Source organism: Lutra lutra, chromosome 12, assembly GCF_902655055.1.
Source record: "Lutra lutra chromosome 12, mLutLut1.2, whole genome shotgun sequence".
In the NCBI taxonomy this organism is placed as follows: domain Eukaryota; kingdom Metazoa; phylum Chordata; class Mammalia; order Carnivora; family Mustelidae; genus Lutra; species Lutra lutra.
This window is the reverse complement of record NC_062289.1, coordinates 86,634,349-86,651,013: the sequence shown is the minus strand read 5'-3', so window position 1 is coordinate 86,651,013 and position 16,665 is coordinate 86,634,349. Positions and strand designations below refer to the sequence as shown.

Below are 16,665 nucleotides of genomic sequence, written 5' to 3'. Positions count from 1 at the left end.
AGGTCTGCTTCTCTCTTTCCCACTCCCCCTGCTTGTGTTGCCTCTCTCGTTGTCTCTCTCTGTGTCAAGTAAATAAAAATCTTTAAAATAAACAAATAAAAATGTGTATTCAAAACTCCTGTAGAAACAACTCAGCTTCATTCTCTGTCAGGCCCCTTCCCACTCTGAGTGAGCCAAGTCATGTGTTTTTTTTTTATAACTAATGAAGGTCTTACCTTCTCTGACAGAACCTGTGGATTTGTTTAATATGTGGCCACATAGGATGTGGACGGTATGTGAGTCGACATGCTTATAAGCACTTTGAGGAAACGCAGCACACATATGCCATGCAGCTCACCAACCATCGAGTCTGGGACTATGCCGGAGGTGAACACTGTCTCATTTCCTAATTCAGAATCGTTCTGCATGAACATCTCTCCCTCAGAACCTCTCCGCTTTCTCTTCCAGCTTGAAATCTTCCTGACAGCTGTGGCAAACTCAAATTCTCATGGTGCCCCATAGGGCACTATTTCCTGCGAATGGCCTGAATTGCACATTATAAAGGGAGTTAACTAACGCTGCCATACTTGCTCTCTCACTCCTGCTTAAATTCAAATGATTTAGCCCACTTGTACAGAAGTATCACAAGGCATTTAATTTAGAACACATAAAAACAAAAATTTGTCAAAGTTCAGAGTGTATGCAGACTCTTTTCATTGTGAAGAAAGAAGCCATACCAGCCTTGATTGATGCGTTCATTCTTTTCTTTAGATAACTATGTCCATAGACTGGTTGCAAGTAAAACAGATGGAAAAATCGTACAGTATGAATGTGAGGGTGATACTTGCCAGGAAGAGAAAATAGATGCCTTACAGTTAGAGGTAAGATACTTTATTAGTAATTACTAAGTACCTTTTTTTACTTCTTTTTACTGTCCTAACTTAAAAAGTGACTTGGGCTTTCAATTTTGGCATTTCCTCTGTATGTCAACTTTTTTAAAAGTCACATCATTGCTCAGAAGGATTATTAAAATATTTTTATTCTGTCTGATTTTCTTCTTTGAAAGTCTAAGTCTCACCACGCCTTATTATTTTGAATGTGATTTTCCTCACTGTCTCCAGCTCAATATTAAGGTAGTCCTCTACCTGCAGTAAACTGGAAGTTGAGAATCTGCCCAATGGCATCCCAGTAGCAGTTGGAAACTGAGCAGTTCAGAATGAGGAAACCCCAGTAGCTTCCTTCCATACCCAGGAAGCTTTTGTGTATATCTTAGACATTGTATGGATTAGACACATATAAACTCAAAGTATGTATTTTATGGATTTGATGCTTACATAAAGCCATTTGGGGGTATGCATCTAGTCAAACAACAAAAGTAGCACAGTCTTAGTTTTCACTGAAGCAATAAATCCCATCTACTGTAAAATTGTACTGTAAGTTTACATTAATGAAAGAGAGGTTTAACAGGAGTCTTGTTTTTTGTTTTTGTTTTAAGATTTTTAAAAACTTATTTGACAGAGAGAGCATGCGAGCATAAGCAGGGGGAACGGCGGAGAGGGAGAAGCGGGCGCCCCACTGAGCAGGGAGCCCAATGCAGGGCTCCATCTCAGGACCCCAGGTTCATGACCTGAGCCGAAGGCAGTCTGGTTGAGTGAGATTGAGCCCCAGGTCAGGCTCTGCGCTCAGCATGGAGTCTGCTTGCCCCCTTCCTCTTCACTCCTCCCCCTGTTTATGTGTGTGTGCACGCACACGCTCTCCCGCACTCGCTCGCTCTCAAATAAATAAATAAAATCTTAAAAACAAACAAACAACTTTGGGAGGAAATGGATATTTGAAAACTTGCTCATTTCCAGATTTCTGTGGTCTAATAGATTCAGTAGAATGACCTAAATGATGTTTTACTATTAATTGTACTGATGAGAAAAAAATTTAAACCTTTTACATTAAGTTTTTAGAATAGCAACCCTTCCACATTAACACTTAAGTATAATAATTCAGCAAATGTTTATCGAGGGCTGCTCTCTGTCAGCCGCTCTTCCTGGTGCTGGGAGTGCAGCATTGATCAGCCCCCACTGCCCACTCCAGGGACACACACACGTTGCCCCATCTGGCCTTTATCTTACATCTTCATTCCCTTCTCTAGCTCACAAACACATTCAGATCTCTTTTAGTCTTTAGAGTGGTCTTTCTGAAATGCAGATGTGATGTTGCCACTCCCTGGCCCACATTTCTCCGTGTAATACCCCAGAGCCTTCCATAAGGCTCCATCTGCTCCATCTGCTCCATCTGTCCATACCTTGCACCCTTGCCTCATTGATGTGACTGCTTCATCTTGAAGAGTTCCTGAATGTCTACAGCTCACACATGGGGCCAGTAGTTCTCTGGAATCAGATCTCTGTCTTTACCTCGTCCTGTCTGTCGAAAGCCCTCCCAAATCTCCCCTTTTCTCTGAAGCCCTGCCAGAGCCTACTGTCAAGCCATCTATCCTTTCTCTGCTATTACACTGCACTGTTCATCCATTCATGCAGTCAGATAGCAAACGTTTCTTGACGTCCAGCATGTGCCAGGCACTGGGACTACAGAAATAAGGGTAGAACCTTCACTTTGAACAAGTTGATAGTCTTGTCAGGGAGACCTGGTGGTTAAGTGCTGTTAATGATAGGCACCATACTAAGGGAACTGAGAGGACTGCTTAACCCAAGGCTGGGTGGGATAGGGACAGCTTCCTAGAGGGGGGTGAGCAGATTTCACTTATACTTTGATTTAAAAACCTGTGGTTCTTTAAGTTAGCCTGAATAGAAACGTATTTGTTAACATGCATTTCTCTGCTTACTTGTCCAGACTAGATGGTAAGCCCCAGGACAGGAGTGTAATTGACATCTCTATATTCCCGGGTTTGTTGAGTAAAGTGTAACCAAGATGTAATACACATTCTGATGGTTACACCTACTCTTCCTTAGGTGATTAAATGTTGAGCTTTAACTGAATTGAAGAAACTTAGTGATTTATGTTTTGGTGTCTATTCTCTGTTTCTAGTATTCGTATTTACTAACAAGCCAGCTGGAATCTCAGCGAATCTACTGGGAAAACAAGATAGTTCGGATAGAGAAGGACACAGCAGAGGAAGTAAGTTTCTGCTTTGGTGCTGCTGACGTGCCACATGGCAAGGCTATCTGATGTTGGGGTGGGAGAAGGCAGGGCACAAGAAAAGAGGAATGCTGGAATCTTCCTTACTCTGATACAGAGATAGAGAATTGTTTGGCTTCTGAAAAGAAACCTTTGTTATACGTTAGTTATATCTCAGTAAAGCTGGGGCACGGGGGAGGGGAGGATGTAGTGCACAGAGAAAAGAAAGAAAGGAAGAATTTGGAATCAGTTATCTCACCCCAGTAATCTAACTTTAGATCAGAATTCCGAGAGAAGTGGTTGAAAACATGAATCATCATTATATTACAGACTTAGCCCCTAAAGGCAGTTTTAGGCAACAAGAAATTCTAGACCACAATAAGAAAGAAATTAGTCAAAAAGAGGAAAAGGAAGAGACGAAAATATGCTGTTGCAAATGCAGCCAGCTGAACATTATTTAAGAAGGGGAGGGAAGCCAACATGTATTCTTACCTAGGATCAGTAAATCAAGACGAATGGATTAGAATTGTACGCTGAGCTCGATGTTACATTAAATATGAGGTGAGGAAGAAACGAAATACCTGTTATATATCCTAAAAAAGGAAAACTTGGGCTTAAAAACCTGAGTATTTTGGTATTTTTGAGTGGGGAAAGATTTAACTTCTGTCAGGTTTTCTAGTGCCTTGTGCAATTCCATTAAAAAAAAAAAAGGCAGAAGTATGTACACGAGGGCTTGTAATTTGAGTCTGCCAGTTGGCTTGTCAGCTCGGGAGCAGCTGCTTTGAGGAGCTGCGTGTGGGCTTCTGTGGCAGTACGATGGTGCCGAGCTCTTCGAAATCGCAGAGAAGAAAGGAAGACAGAGGTGCTAGAGCTTCTGTGGTTCCCATGGTTCCTTGTTTATCTAGGGCAGAGGTTTTTAGATGTTAACAAAATCCTTTATAGAAATTGCCAGTTCTCTGCTCCAACAGGTGAAAGAGAAAAGTGGTATGATTTTGGTGGAAACCCAGACGGAGGGCACAGAACTCCACTTGCTTTTTCCCCGTTGCCTCCAGCACGTACAAGGAACCCTGCCAGCTCCAAAGAAGGGAGTTTGAAAACTAGTGAGCTCCTCAGGGGACTCCAAGAACCTTCCTCAGGTTCTAAGAACAGTGTCCATACAGGCTTTTAAATTTTTTTAATGATGATTTCGGTCATTTTGTGCATCCCTAGCACTAACTAGACCTTCAGATAGGGGCTGCAGAGCCAGGTTTAGGTCTCACCTATGTGGTGGCTAGGATTACCCTGGAATTAGGCAGGCAGGGCCAGGCTTACACATAGGCCAGGTCCTTTGGCCCCAGTTTCTGGATATGCCTACAAATGAGGAGAAATCAGCCTTCTAAAATTAAGGCTTAACACCAGCTTTGACATGATCTTTAGTTATAAGTTCTTGATATAGTTCCTACAAGAACCTTCCAAGTGACGAAAGTGCCTTTCCAGAGGCACTCAGGGTCACCTGATGGACTAGTTCTGAATAGGCCTTGATTGGAGCACATATGGGAGAGACATGCCTCCAACAGTGCTCAGGAAGCAGAGCACGGTTACTGCCACTTGGTGTCGAGTTATGAAGTCCCAGGGACTAACATTGGCCAACTCTGCACAGCCTGAGTAATGGGTTTGTGCACAGGGGATATACCTTGAAGTGCTTCACGCAGACCCTTGAGAGCTAAGCTTAGGGTCCTCTCCACCTTTTCAGATTCCTTGGGATTAACTGCATTCCCTAACAAATGCCCATGAAAAGCAAGTCAAGGGGCAGGAAAGCTAAACGCTGAAACTTGTGGGGTTTTTTTTTTTTATGTGGGGGTAAGATGGAGGCAAGGGCAGCCCTTCATAAAAGCTGGAAGGGCTTGAAAAGGATGTTTTGTTTTCTAGTAACAAATGTCGCTTATCCGTAAGTTAATGGATGGTGCAGGTTTTTTTGTTCTGCCACTGTCCTCCTTTTGACTAGTCCTCTGTCCACTGGCACCTCCAGCAGGAGAGCGTGTGCAGAGAGATACGGTAGCAGACCGCGGGTTTCACTGGTGGAGATTCTCGTTCATGGGCCTCATTGCGGGCTTGTTAACAGTGCTGTTCTGCCCCTACTGCCAGCATCCTTCAGGGAGTACGATTACTATAGCGTGTGAGAGTCTGTTCTAGAAGCTCATGTCCACTCGAAGGTTCTTGTTTTAATGGGGCCATGTAGGAAGAACGCAGAGCAGGCAGACAGGACAGTGAATTCCCTAAAGATCTGTCTTTTCTCATTGGACCTGGAGCTCCATGTAAATCAGTATTTTTCCAGCTGCAGATTGTGAAATGAGTTTGATAGCTGGCATTTTTATTAAACAGGTAAGGTGGATATAAAATATTAGAGCACATTATCATATTTAATACCGTTTTGTGAAGTTCTTGGTGTCGGTTGTGTGTATACTGAGTATGTCTTACTGCGGGCTCATGGTCAGAAGGGTTTTAAAAAGCACTGATTTAAACCATTGTAACTTTTGTCTATAGCAATTTTAGAGAGCTTTTTGGGGTTACTTGGTTTTCATCTTGATTCAAGTGCATTTGGCCTAAGTATCTCCAGTTAGCAAAACACAGTTTGGTTCCTTTTGATAGTCATTTTTGTCCTCTTCAATTTCCCTAACAGGAGTCAGTTTAGGAGATGTACAAAGGATCTAATGGTCTTTTATTTTAAAACAATATTGGGGAGGAAATTAATACCAAATTAGAATTAGAGCAATTTTTAAAAAAAATTTTTTTAAAGAATTTACTTATTTATTTGACAGTGAGAGAGAGAGAGAGTGAGCGAGCACAAGTTGGGAGGGGCAGAGGGAGAGGCGTGCTCCCCGCTGAGCAGGGACCCCAGCATGGGGCTTGATCCCAGGAGTATGGTATTATGACCTGAGCTCAAGGCAGATGCCCAACTGACTGAGCCACCCAGGCACCCCAAATTAGAGCAGTTTTTAAGCTATTTTTGTTTTCATGACAGAGGAATCTTGCTTTGTTCTTCCAACTTAACAGAAGTTGGCTATAAAGTTAATTTCTACAGTTATTTTCTTATAAAAAAAAACCAACAACAGTGCTGTTAGAAATCTGTCAGACCGACCATGTGGCAAGTTTTTAAAAGTAAGTATTAAAAGCAGAGGCCCTTTTTCTAACCTGATGGACAATTGCTGAGAGTTTGCCTCTGCCCAGGGGTCGTTTTTCCTTTGCTGTACAGCTGTGACCTCCAGTGTAGTACAGGGAGGTCTAGAGCTTGGCTCTAGATTCAGGCTTGGTGTCCCAGTCCTGGACCCACCATGCTCTGGTTGGGTGACCTTGGGCAGATTGCCTCACCATTCTATAAGCCTGTTTCTGTAAAAGGCTGCCGCATCGAAGTCTCTAGCTTCTTGCAAAATATAAAGGGATACTGCTTACAAAACACCTGGCTGGTATGTGGGCCATAGGATTTAAATTCTCAGACCCTTTCAGTTCCTGTTATTACTGCCTCATGATCCACGCAGCCCTTGCTACTTCTCCTTCCCATCTAATCTTCGCCCTGTGTCCGTCTGTACATCAGTAGAGCTGAGGCATTTCTCAGTTGTGTAGATCGTCACACCCAAGTGAATCCAGCGTCTCCTTAGCTAGTACTTCAAAAGTCTCTTGGTTTCCAACACAGAATACACCAGAATTTTTAAATTCTCTTCAGTTTTTCTTTTTTTTTTTTTTCTTTTTAAGATTTTATTTATTTAGTTGACAGGGAGAGAGATCACAAGTAGGCAGAGAGGCAGGCAGAGCGGGGCGGGGCGGGGGGAAGCAGGCTCCCTGCTGAGCAGAGAGCCCAATGCGGGCCCCGATCCCAGGACCCCGAGATCATGACCTGAGCCAAACGTAGAGGCTTAACCCACTGAGCCACCCAGGTGCCCTCTCTTCAGTTTCTAAGACAATGTAGCATGAATTCGTTCTCTCTATATTGCACTTGCAGATTAACTCAAAATAAGAACCGCTTGTGTTCCATGTCACTTTGTGTACCTGAGAAAATTAGTAAGGAGTTTGGGAAGAGGGGAGCCTGAACAGTTAAAATCAGTTATCACGGGGTGCCTGGGTGGCTCAGTACATTAAAGCCTCTGCCTTTGGCTCAGGTCATGATCCCAGGGTCCTGGGATCGAGCCCCACATCGGGCTCTCTGCTCTGCGGGGAGCCTGCTTCCTCCTCTCTCTCTCTGCCTACTTGTGATCTCTGTCTGTCAAATAAATAAATAAAATCTTTAAAAATAAATAAATAAATAAAAATAAAATCAGTTATCACCATTTTCTTGGATTAGATTAGTTTGTTAGACTATTTGAATAGTAATTTTTGGAATGTGATCTCAGGAGGAAAAAAAAAATGACGAGTTAAGAGGAGGATGCTCTGGGGGTGCCAGGGTGGCTCAGTTGGTTAAGCGACTGCCTTCAGCTCAGGTCATGATCCCGGAGTCCTGGGATCGAGTCCCACATCAGGCTCCCAGCTCCATGGGGAGTCTCCTTCTCCCTCTGACCTCCCCTCTCATGCTCTCTCACTCTGTCTCTCTCTCTCAAATAAATAAATAAAATTAAAAAAAAAAAAAAGAAGAGGATGCTGTGGTCTGGCCTCTGACAGACCATCTCCTGCTTGACTGCCCAAGTCTACTTTTGAGTCTTTCGCTTGACATTCAGCTGCTCCCGATCATCCTGGTAGAGATAAACAGTAAGGGGGAAAAAGGATTTCTCAAAATGGTTATTCCATTACAGGAGCTCTTTCAAATGATTGTCTCACCTTTTCTTAGTTCAGTTTGTCAAAATTATAGACAGGTAATTAAAGAAACAGTGGTGAAGTTAGCCCCAGAGACCAGCCGCTATGCCTCTGTGAAGTGAAACTGACCTCTGTTTGCTCTTCCAGATTAACAACATGAAGACCAAATTTAAAGAAACAATTGAGAAATGTGATAATCTGGAGCATAGACTAAATGATCTCCTAAAAGAAAAGCAGTCTGTGGAAAGAAAGTAGGTGTAATTGGCCTCTTTTAATTAGCTTTTTCATTGTAACAGGCTCATAAACAGGTAATCTCCTTCATTAACACTTTCCAAGTGTGTCTGTCAACTAGGTTTTCAGGGGTCTCCCTATATATGAGGCAAACTTACTGTGACTTTGCGTTTATTAAAAATGACAGCGTTTCACGCCAGGTGGATGCTGTGTGGAATGCAGTGCTCTCGGCTGATGTCTGTGCTTCTTGTATGTGCAGATATCTTTCATTTTTGCCACTAGAAAGCAACAGCCTTGTGCTCAGAGCTGCAGCTTCTCTGAGCCATGTGACTGAGAACTGGCACTTAGGAGAGCGACTGTCTAAGCCGGAGGTGGTGTGTACTCTGGGATTAGACAGGAATTAAAAGCCAAATTTGTTGACTATGGTGTGAAAAGCTCAAGAACAGTGTGGCGAGAACATACTCTACTATTATTGTATGGGAAGATAGTTGCTGCTGATTGAAATTATCTTTATAGCTTAAGTATACTCACAAATATGGGTTTTTTTTTACCTCCAGACAAATGGATAAAAAGTCAATTTAAGGAGGATATAGCTTTAAAAGTTGTTTTTTATTTTGTTTTATTTTATTTATTTTTTTTAAGATTTTATTTATTTATCAGAGAGAGAGAGAGAGGGAGAGAGAGCGAGCACAGGCAGACAGAATGGCAGGCAGAGGCAGAGGGAGAAGCAGGCTCCCCGCCAAGCAAGGAGCCCGATGTGGGACTCGATTCCAGGATGCTGGGATCATGACCTGAGCCGAAGGCAGCTGCTTAACCAACTGAGCCACCCAGGCGTCCCTTGTTTTTGTTTTAAATAAACCTTTATTCTGGAAGAAATTCAGCTTTACGGAGGCTACCAAGATTGTGCAAAAAGTTCCCATTTCCCCTTTACCTGTTTTCCCCCTATTCAAAAGTAAGGATTATTGTAATAGGGGTTTTTTGTTTTTGTTTTTGTTTTTTTTTTTTGGTATTGTGGCAAAATCTATATAACACAAAATTTGTCAGTAACATTGAATGGCATTCACGACATCCAGCTCCTGTTGCCATTATCTGTTTCAAAACTTTTTCATCAGCCACAATACTCTTCACCAAAATTGTTTTGCTTCTTTTAAACATTTTCTTTGTAAGCAGTCTCTGCACCCAACATGGGGGCTCAAACTTAACAACCCTGAGATCGAGAGTTATGTGCTCTTGAGCCAGCAGGCAGGCGCTCAAAAGCTTTTTGTGTGTGTGTGGTTTTTTTTTATAAACTTCTGTAAAAACACTACGGCATTAAGAGAAAATAAAATATTGTCCTATACTGGGGCGCCCGGGTGGCTCGGTGGGTTAAAGCCTCTGCTTTCGGCTCGGGTCATGATCCCAGGGTCCTGGGCTCGAACCCCACATCGGGCTCTCTGCTCAGCAGGGAGCCTGCTTCCTCCTCTTCTCTCTCTGCCTGTCTCTCTGCCTACTTGTGATCTCTGTCTGTCAAATAAATAAATAAAATCTTTAAAATATATATATATATATTGTCCTATACTTTCAGCTCCCTAACAAACTATATGAAAGAATTAAAACTGGAAGGTTTTTTCCACCCTGTAGATCATGCTGTCTATCTAAAGGTTACCATTATTAATTAGTGGTACCAGTGAACTATTGCCTCTTCCAAATCTTTCGCTGTACCTGTATAAACATCTCATATATACAATCTTTTCTCTTAATAATATTAAGTATTCTATTTGGTAAAATGCTCCATTTTAGAGATTTTTTTTTTTCATATTGGTACATCTAGAGCTATCTTGATCTTCATAAAGGCGGCACAGTATTCCATTGTCTGGAGGTCCCATAATAATTTTAACCCGTTCCCTATTTATGGATGTTGTCTCAAGTCATAGACTACTGTAAACTCTGTTGCAGTGAGCATTTTTCTCCATGTTTCTTTCAGTGTGGTCTGAAATATGTGCTGTGGGATATGTTCTGTAGGATAAATTCCTGGAATAGGTGTGGCAGAGGGCACGGTGAAATTTTTATTTTTATGGGTATTGCCAAGGTGACTTCCAAAGAGTTTGTAGCAGTTCATGCTCCAGTGCCAATGCGTGCAAGTCCCTCTTTCCCCACATCTGAGCTCTCTGGTATTCTGATACATAAAAATGGTATCCCAGGTGGTATTTTAATTTGTAATTTTTTACTTATGAGTAAGATTGAGCATCCAGAATAGGGCGCTCCTATCCTTGAAAACTCTCCTTCAGCATGTGCAGTGAGGTCAGAGCACTTGACTCTGGGAGAATGTCACTTTTCCTCATAACTTCTTTATCGTAGCTGTTATCTCTAAGACACCTATTTAACCACAGACTGCAAAACAGAGAAGCTGTAGGAGTTTAATCATGAATCACAGAATCGTTTCTGCAATTGAAAAATATCCGATGCTTAGAAAAATTGTCCCGAAGCCACGCTGTTAACTCGAGCAAAATCCTTGCTTTGTAAAGCTGTTGCAGTGGCAGCAAACCAGTCCCCTTCCACCACAGGAGGGAGGAGTCCAGTCCCTCAATGGATTCTGAGATCACAGCGCCTCTGTTCAATCCCAGTGCAGAAAGGGGACCGTGTCAGCAAATGAAAACCATGCTTTTTGTCTTCCTTTGTCTTGCAAAAGGTGCACCCAACTAAACACGAAAGTGGCCAAACTTACCACAGAGCTCAAAGAGGAGCAGGAAATGAACAAGTGTTTGCGAGCCAACCAGGTCCTCCTGCAGAACAAACTGAAGGAGGAGGAGAGGGTGTTGAAGGAGACCTGCGACCAGAAGGATCTGCAGATCACGGAGATCCAGGAGCAGCTGCGGGACGTCATGTTCTACCTGGAGGCACAGCAGAAGATCAACCACCTGCCTGCCGAGACCCGGCAGGAAATCCAGGAGGGACAGATCAACATCGCCATGGCCTCAGCCTCCAGCCCCCCGTCTTCAGGGGGCAGTGGGAAGCTGCCCTCCAGGAAAGGCCGCAGCAAGAGGGGCAAGTGACCTCTGGGAAACAGACGTCCCTGAGACTGTTTTCCCTGGCGCGGCGGGGGTGCGCTGGGGCTCCAGTGTGAGGGTAGACCTTGAGCAAGTACAAGTGAGGACGGAGCCGCCGTTGTTTGGGTCTTTTCTTTGCGGGCGTGTGCTGCAGGGACTGCAGCCCAGCGGCCGGCGGAGCTAGCGAGATGGCCCGGGGCTTCAGAGCTGGCTGCCCTTGCCCACCATGATAGTTCACTAGCCTCAGGCACTCTCATGGCCATTTTGCCTTCCTACTTGATAGAAGCCCCAGCTCTGCTGCGCATTTTTCCATTGTATTTATTGAGTTGGTGTATTTGACATTCACTTCTGGGGTCTGGTTCAAGATGACGATTTTTTTTTCCCCTGGGGAACCCAAAGGTCACGTTACCTGAGGTCATTAGCAGCTGCTTTAAAGAGAGGTTTGCACTGGCCACTGAGGATTTACGCAAATTCCCTAGCGTTAGTCGCCTGTCATTGTCATCCCTCCCTGCATCTGGGAATTGAAGAATTGGTTGAAGGTCCCATGAGAAGAGGCCGGGCCTGTAAACTGTTAGTCACTAGCCTGTCACCAGCGGCCACCTCTTGCTCCAGGGCTAGCCAGGAAAAACAAACATCCCACGCAGGCCAGGCAGAGCCGGGTAGGAAAAATGGTGGCGCTTCTAGGTTTTGTTTTTGATGACTCCACACCACATTGTGAACCTCATGTAAGGAGGAGGCTGAAGGGTTGCTCTAAGACCCAACTCTGAGAGTGGATTTCCTAGCATCCAGCAAGAATCAGCAAGCAGATTTATCATCCGTGTGAAAATGCGGAGTGAGGCCTCTGACTAGCTGATTGTGTATTTTGCTGGGATCAGTGTTTTCTGAATGTTTACAAAAGATCGGGCTGCATGTTCAGGTTGCGGCTGGATGGACCTTGGGCAGATTTTCAGTGATGCTTTCAAGATACAACCAAAGGCTGTTTCTAAATCCGAAGATTGGCATTTTAACAGAGCCCCTTTAAAGCAGTCATACAGTGCTTGTTGTGAGCCAACAGAGGGGCTGTGTACTTTCTCTAGAAACCTCAACGTCAAGTAATTCATAATATACAGCGATTGAGCGAACTTAAAGTAAGACCTGTGTTGGAATTGAAGCTTCCAAGAGAGGTAGCTAGATAGGTTAACAAGACATACTGTTAAATGATGGGGTTTGTTTTCTGCTTCAGAATTAGCCAGAGTTTTCAGATGGTCACATTTTCATTGTTTTTTAGCCTATGGTTGGGCCTCATCCCCTTTGGCCTAAATGTCTTACATGTTACTTGTTAGCACACAAACTGTATTGTTAATCACCATCCATTTTTGTGGGATGTGCTATAGCATTTCCCAAAACACCTCACCTGTAACTTTGCAAAATGAATGTACCTCAGACATTCTCAGTTTTTACTTAGGGTAGACCCACTCTCCCAAGTCCCCCTTGGACTTACATATACAGAGATCTTAAAGCAAGAGCGGGAATGTAAAGCATAACCTAATTCTCTTTCCTATAGAGATTCTATTTTATTTACAATCTATTTTTACACTAGTTAGAATCCTGCTTCTTTGGCCAGGCACTTGTCTTGCATGTCTGACCTTGCAGAAGCTGGGGTGGATTGTAGCATACTAATTAAGAGAATTAGTAGTAGTTGACAAAGCTTGCTCGCTCCTTATTTTCCCATGATTACCTCCGTCATGCAGCCCTACCACCAGCTAGAAAAACAGAGATCTTTGGTACAGGTGAGCTAAGTGGCCTGAAAGGCTGTGCCCAGAGGAATGAGCAAATAGGCAAATGTTTCCAAACTACTTGAACGTTTAAAAATTTTTTTCCAGAATAAAGAATCTTCTCAAGATACATTAAGAAAATGTCTTTGATAAAGGTCAAAGAGTCATGTGTGAATTTGACAAAATTACAATAAGAAACTGTTCGTGTTTTCTTCAGGATGGAAATGAACCACTTAATATATCCATTCTACTTTGAACAATGAAATTCCATTAAAATAACCAAACTTTGAAATGATTCTGCCCTGTGTGAAATTTGTGTCTCTCTGATTGACATTTTCTTGGGAGCTTCTATCTACATAACCTAAGAAGGTATCAGTGACCTGGATTTAAAAGAAGCATTAAAAATCATGGCCTCAGCACTAGAGTGAGCAGCTAGATCATTCATCTCTCCACCCCTTTGCTCCAACTTCCCAAACTCATAAAAAGTAGAATAAGGAGAATTATCTGAACTTGGAGGCTCGGGATACGCTGAGACCCAGCACCCAACTCTTTGGCAAACGGGAAAGCAATATACACACTGGAGACTTTTTTTTTTTAAGATTTTATTTATTTCTTTGAGAGAGAGACAGTGAGAGAGAGCATGAGCGAGGAGAAGGTCAGAGAGAGAAGCAGACTCCCCGTGGAGCTGGGAGCCCGATGCGGGACTCGATCTCGGGACTCCAGGATCATGACCTGAGCCGAAGGCAGTCGTCCAACCAACTGAGCCACCCAGGCGTCCCACACTGGAGACTTTTTCCCAGGCTCTACTGCAAACTGAGACCGCTCTGTTTTTTGAAACTGCCCCAGGAGTGTCTGGTTAGGATACACGGGGTAAGGCAAAGCCCCAGAGCAACTCCCAGCTCCATGCTTGCCCAGGGAGCTTGTCCTCAGCAAGAGGGCTAGGAAACGAACCAGCCAGCCAGTAGCGTGGAGCGCTTGGCAAATCACAAATGAACAACCTTCTGTCATCCCTTGGAAACCCCTCTCCTGGTACAGTCGGGATACACAAGTTACAAATACTACCCTTGAGATTTTGGCTGCTGTGCGCTCTGCCACGTTGCTTGGGCTGGTGGCAGACGGCCTCACGTGATGAAGTCAATGCGCTTATCTAAAAAAGGAAAGTCGCTCTCATATTTGAGGAAAGTGATTTCGTCTTCTCCAGGATAAAGCTGAATTAACTGCCGCAGTGAATTCTGCTGCGTTAATTTGCAGAAGGAAGATTTTTCAGGAGTCTCTCACGACCCAGCTCCTGCTCCTTCGTGGTGCCGGGCCTTGTCTACACTGCTCAAAGACCTGGCTGTCTGTCACCTTAAGCGAGTTTAGGAAGATACCAAGTGTTCTCTGACAGGCTTCTGCCTTTGGCCAGCCCTTTTCATTCTTGCCTGTGAAGGTTCTTGAAGTAGGAGTCCGAGAATATCTGCATAGTGTCTACACCAACAGATGTAGCTTTTTTTCTCTTTTTTTAAAGATTTGAGAGAGAGCATGCGTGTGGGGGTGGGTGGGGACGGTGGGGGAGGAGGAGTGGGGCAAGGAGAGAATCCTCAAGCAGACTCTGCACTGAGCACAGAGCCTGACTGGGGCTGGATCCAAGGACCCTGAGATCATGACCTGAGCCAAAACCAGGAGCCAGACACTCCACCTACTGAGCCACCCAGGCGCCCCCAGATGTAACTTTTAAAAGTTAAAAAAATTTTAGGGGCACCTGGGTAGGTCAGTCATTTAGGCGTCTGCCTTCAAGAGCTCAGGTTGTGATCCTGGGGTCCTGGGATCTAGCCCTATGTCGGGCTCACTGCTCAGCAGGAAGCCAGCTTCTCTCTCTCTCACTCCCCCTGCTCCTGTTCCCTCTCTCTCTCTGTGTGTCTCTCTCTGTCAAATAAATAAATGGAATCTTTAAAAAAAAAAAAAGTTAAAAATTTTTAAATGGCAGGCAAGAGTAAAGCAGTACTAGGGAGAAAAGCCTTTCCCTTCAGGAACCTCCCCACCCTGTTTTGCCCCAAAGCCAAAGCCAAGTGTCTCATCCTGTGCCGCGTGAAGTTCATTTCCACCCTGCACTGCCCTCAGCCTGGAGCAAACAAACATTTGGCATTGGTGCATTAGGAGACCTCAGGGAAGTTATATAAAACTTTTATTTTTTACCCTCTTTTGAAGGAGGGGTATGGGGAGGGCTTGTGGCTTCTTTATCCTGGTTAATGTAGTAATCCACTCCTTTATGCCTTCTTTTCATCTTTTAAAGGTAATGGTAACCATTTACCACTTACTGGTAACCCTTTTTTTCCCTGTCTCCATGGGATTCCTGCCCTCCCCAGAATGCTCAGACACTTAACAATATTAGATTTTGTTAGACATTCATTTTGAAAGCTGCACTCCCAGAAGCCAAAACTATCTCAGCATCATTTTAGCTAGTATACTTTTCATGCACATGGAACAGTCTCTTACTGTCGTTCTGAAAGCTTAGGCGAGTGTGAAGGGGGCTCTGCATTTGGTTCTTAATCTGGATTTTGCATTCTTGATGTACTAAAGAAGGCCAGGGAGAGATGAACAATCTGTTGTTTTATACAAGATGATTGTGGTCTTTGGGGCCCAATGTTGAATTGCTTCGGGTCAGAAACTTCTCACTGGAATCATCTGGAAAATGTGGTTTTGGTACTTGGCACGGGGCTGTGCTGGTGCAGATAACGTTTGTTACTCTGAGGCTAATTACCAAGTGCACTAAGTGAACTAAAGCAGCTTTGCTTTTTTTCAGGCTGGGTTCTAAATCCCCTGACCCAAAACTCCTTTCAAACCCAGCCTCGTAATAAATGCAGAGAGGCTAGTATCCTTGTATAATATGGCTGATGGTGAAATTCTTCTCGAAAGATTAAAGCAGAGCTCTAGCACTGAGCATAAATGCTGAATGCGAGAAACACTACTGGCCTGGCCTCTGTGGAGATGTCTTTCGCCATCTTTCTTCTGGAAGGAGCAGAAGGTCCCAGATCAAATCTGCCCTTATGCCCATTTCCTTACTGAGACCCCTCCAGTCGAATCGATTAGTGATTGCAGATTCTCAGTCCCTTGGGTATGGCCCAATGTGCCAAGAGTCCAGACTTTTCCCTAGAGGGCTGGGCACAGTTGAGTGCCATTAAAAGAATGATGAGTCTCCACCACTTGGAAAACCAGACGGTGTCACGTTATATCACTAACCTAACGGTTAGGCTCCAAAAGACCTCGGTGCTAACTGAAAAGAAGGAACCCGAACTAATTTCGGGGACAGAAGAACAAGATCACAGAGAAAGACCGAGAAGTGAAGGAGAGTCCATGGAAAATTTTAGGAGGAACAAGAGAGCCGCTCTCCTGGAAACCCTCCAGCGGAGAGCAAACAAATTGTAACTTATCACACACAGCCAGAGGGTCCTCCAGCAGCATTTTCCAGGAATTATCTTTTGTGAAAGACTTAGCCTTAAGTTGTGGCCATGCCCCCTCACACATTCTGATATATTTGTGCTCACACGGAAACTATGAGCGCAAAAGCGTTTGCAGAAGAGCCACGTCACAACGCGCTCCCCCCCCACCCCAACGTCCCGGCCCCACCTGTCCTTGGGGAAAAAAATTAAAATCCTCTTTTCAAAATGCATGCCTCAGGAAAACAGCTTCATTGCATTTGTTTCCATGCTGCAGAAAATCAACACTCACTGGCTTCCATCCCAAACAGGGCCAAATGCAGAACTCGGAGGTTCAGCCGCCAGGAACTCCGAGGCCTCCTCCATCCTCCC

General features: G+C 44.1%; 1 protein-coding gene across 3 annotated transcripts in view; it reads left to right on the top strand.

Annotated features, from left to right (window-relative positions):
- Positions 1 to 13,173, top strand: part of BRAP (BRCA1 associated protein) — a 30,840-nt gene extending 17,667 nt beyond the window's left edge. For 2 of the 3 annotated variants that reach the window (XM_047696640.1, XM_047696642.1), the window contains exons 8-12: positions 228 to 366; positions 751 to 860; positions 3,016 to 3,105; positions 8,014 to 8,117; positions 10,766 to 11,277. In XM_047696640.1, coding sequence (XP_047552596.1) covers positions 228 to 366; positions 751 to 860; positions 3,016 to 3,105; positions 8,014 to 8,117; positions 10,766 to 11,129 — 807 coding nt within the window. In that variant the 3' untranslated portion in view covers positions 11,130 to 11,277. Of the gene's footprint in view, positions 1 to 227; positions 367 to 750; positions 861 to 3,015; positions 3,106 to 8,013; positions 8,118 to 10,765 lie in introns of all 3 variants that reach the window. The other variant, XM_047696641.1, reaches the window with a different exon arrangement.
- Positions 13,174 to 16,665: the final 3,492 nt, after the last annotated feature.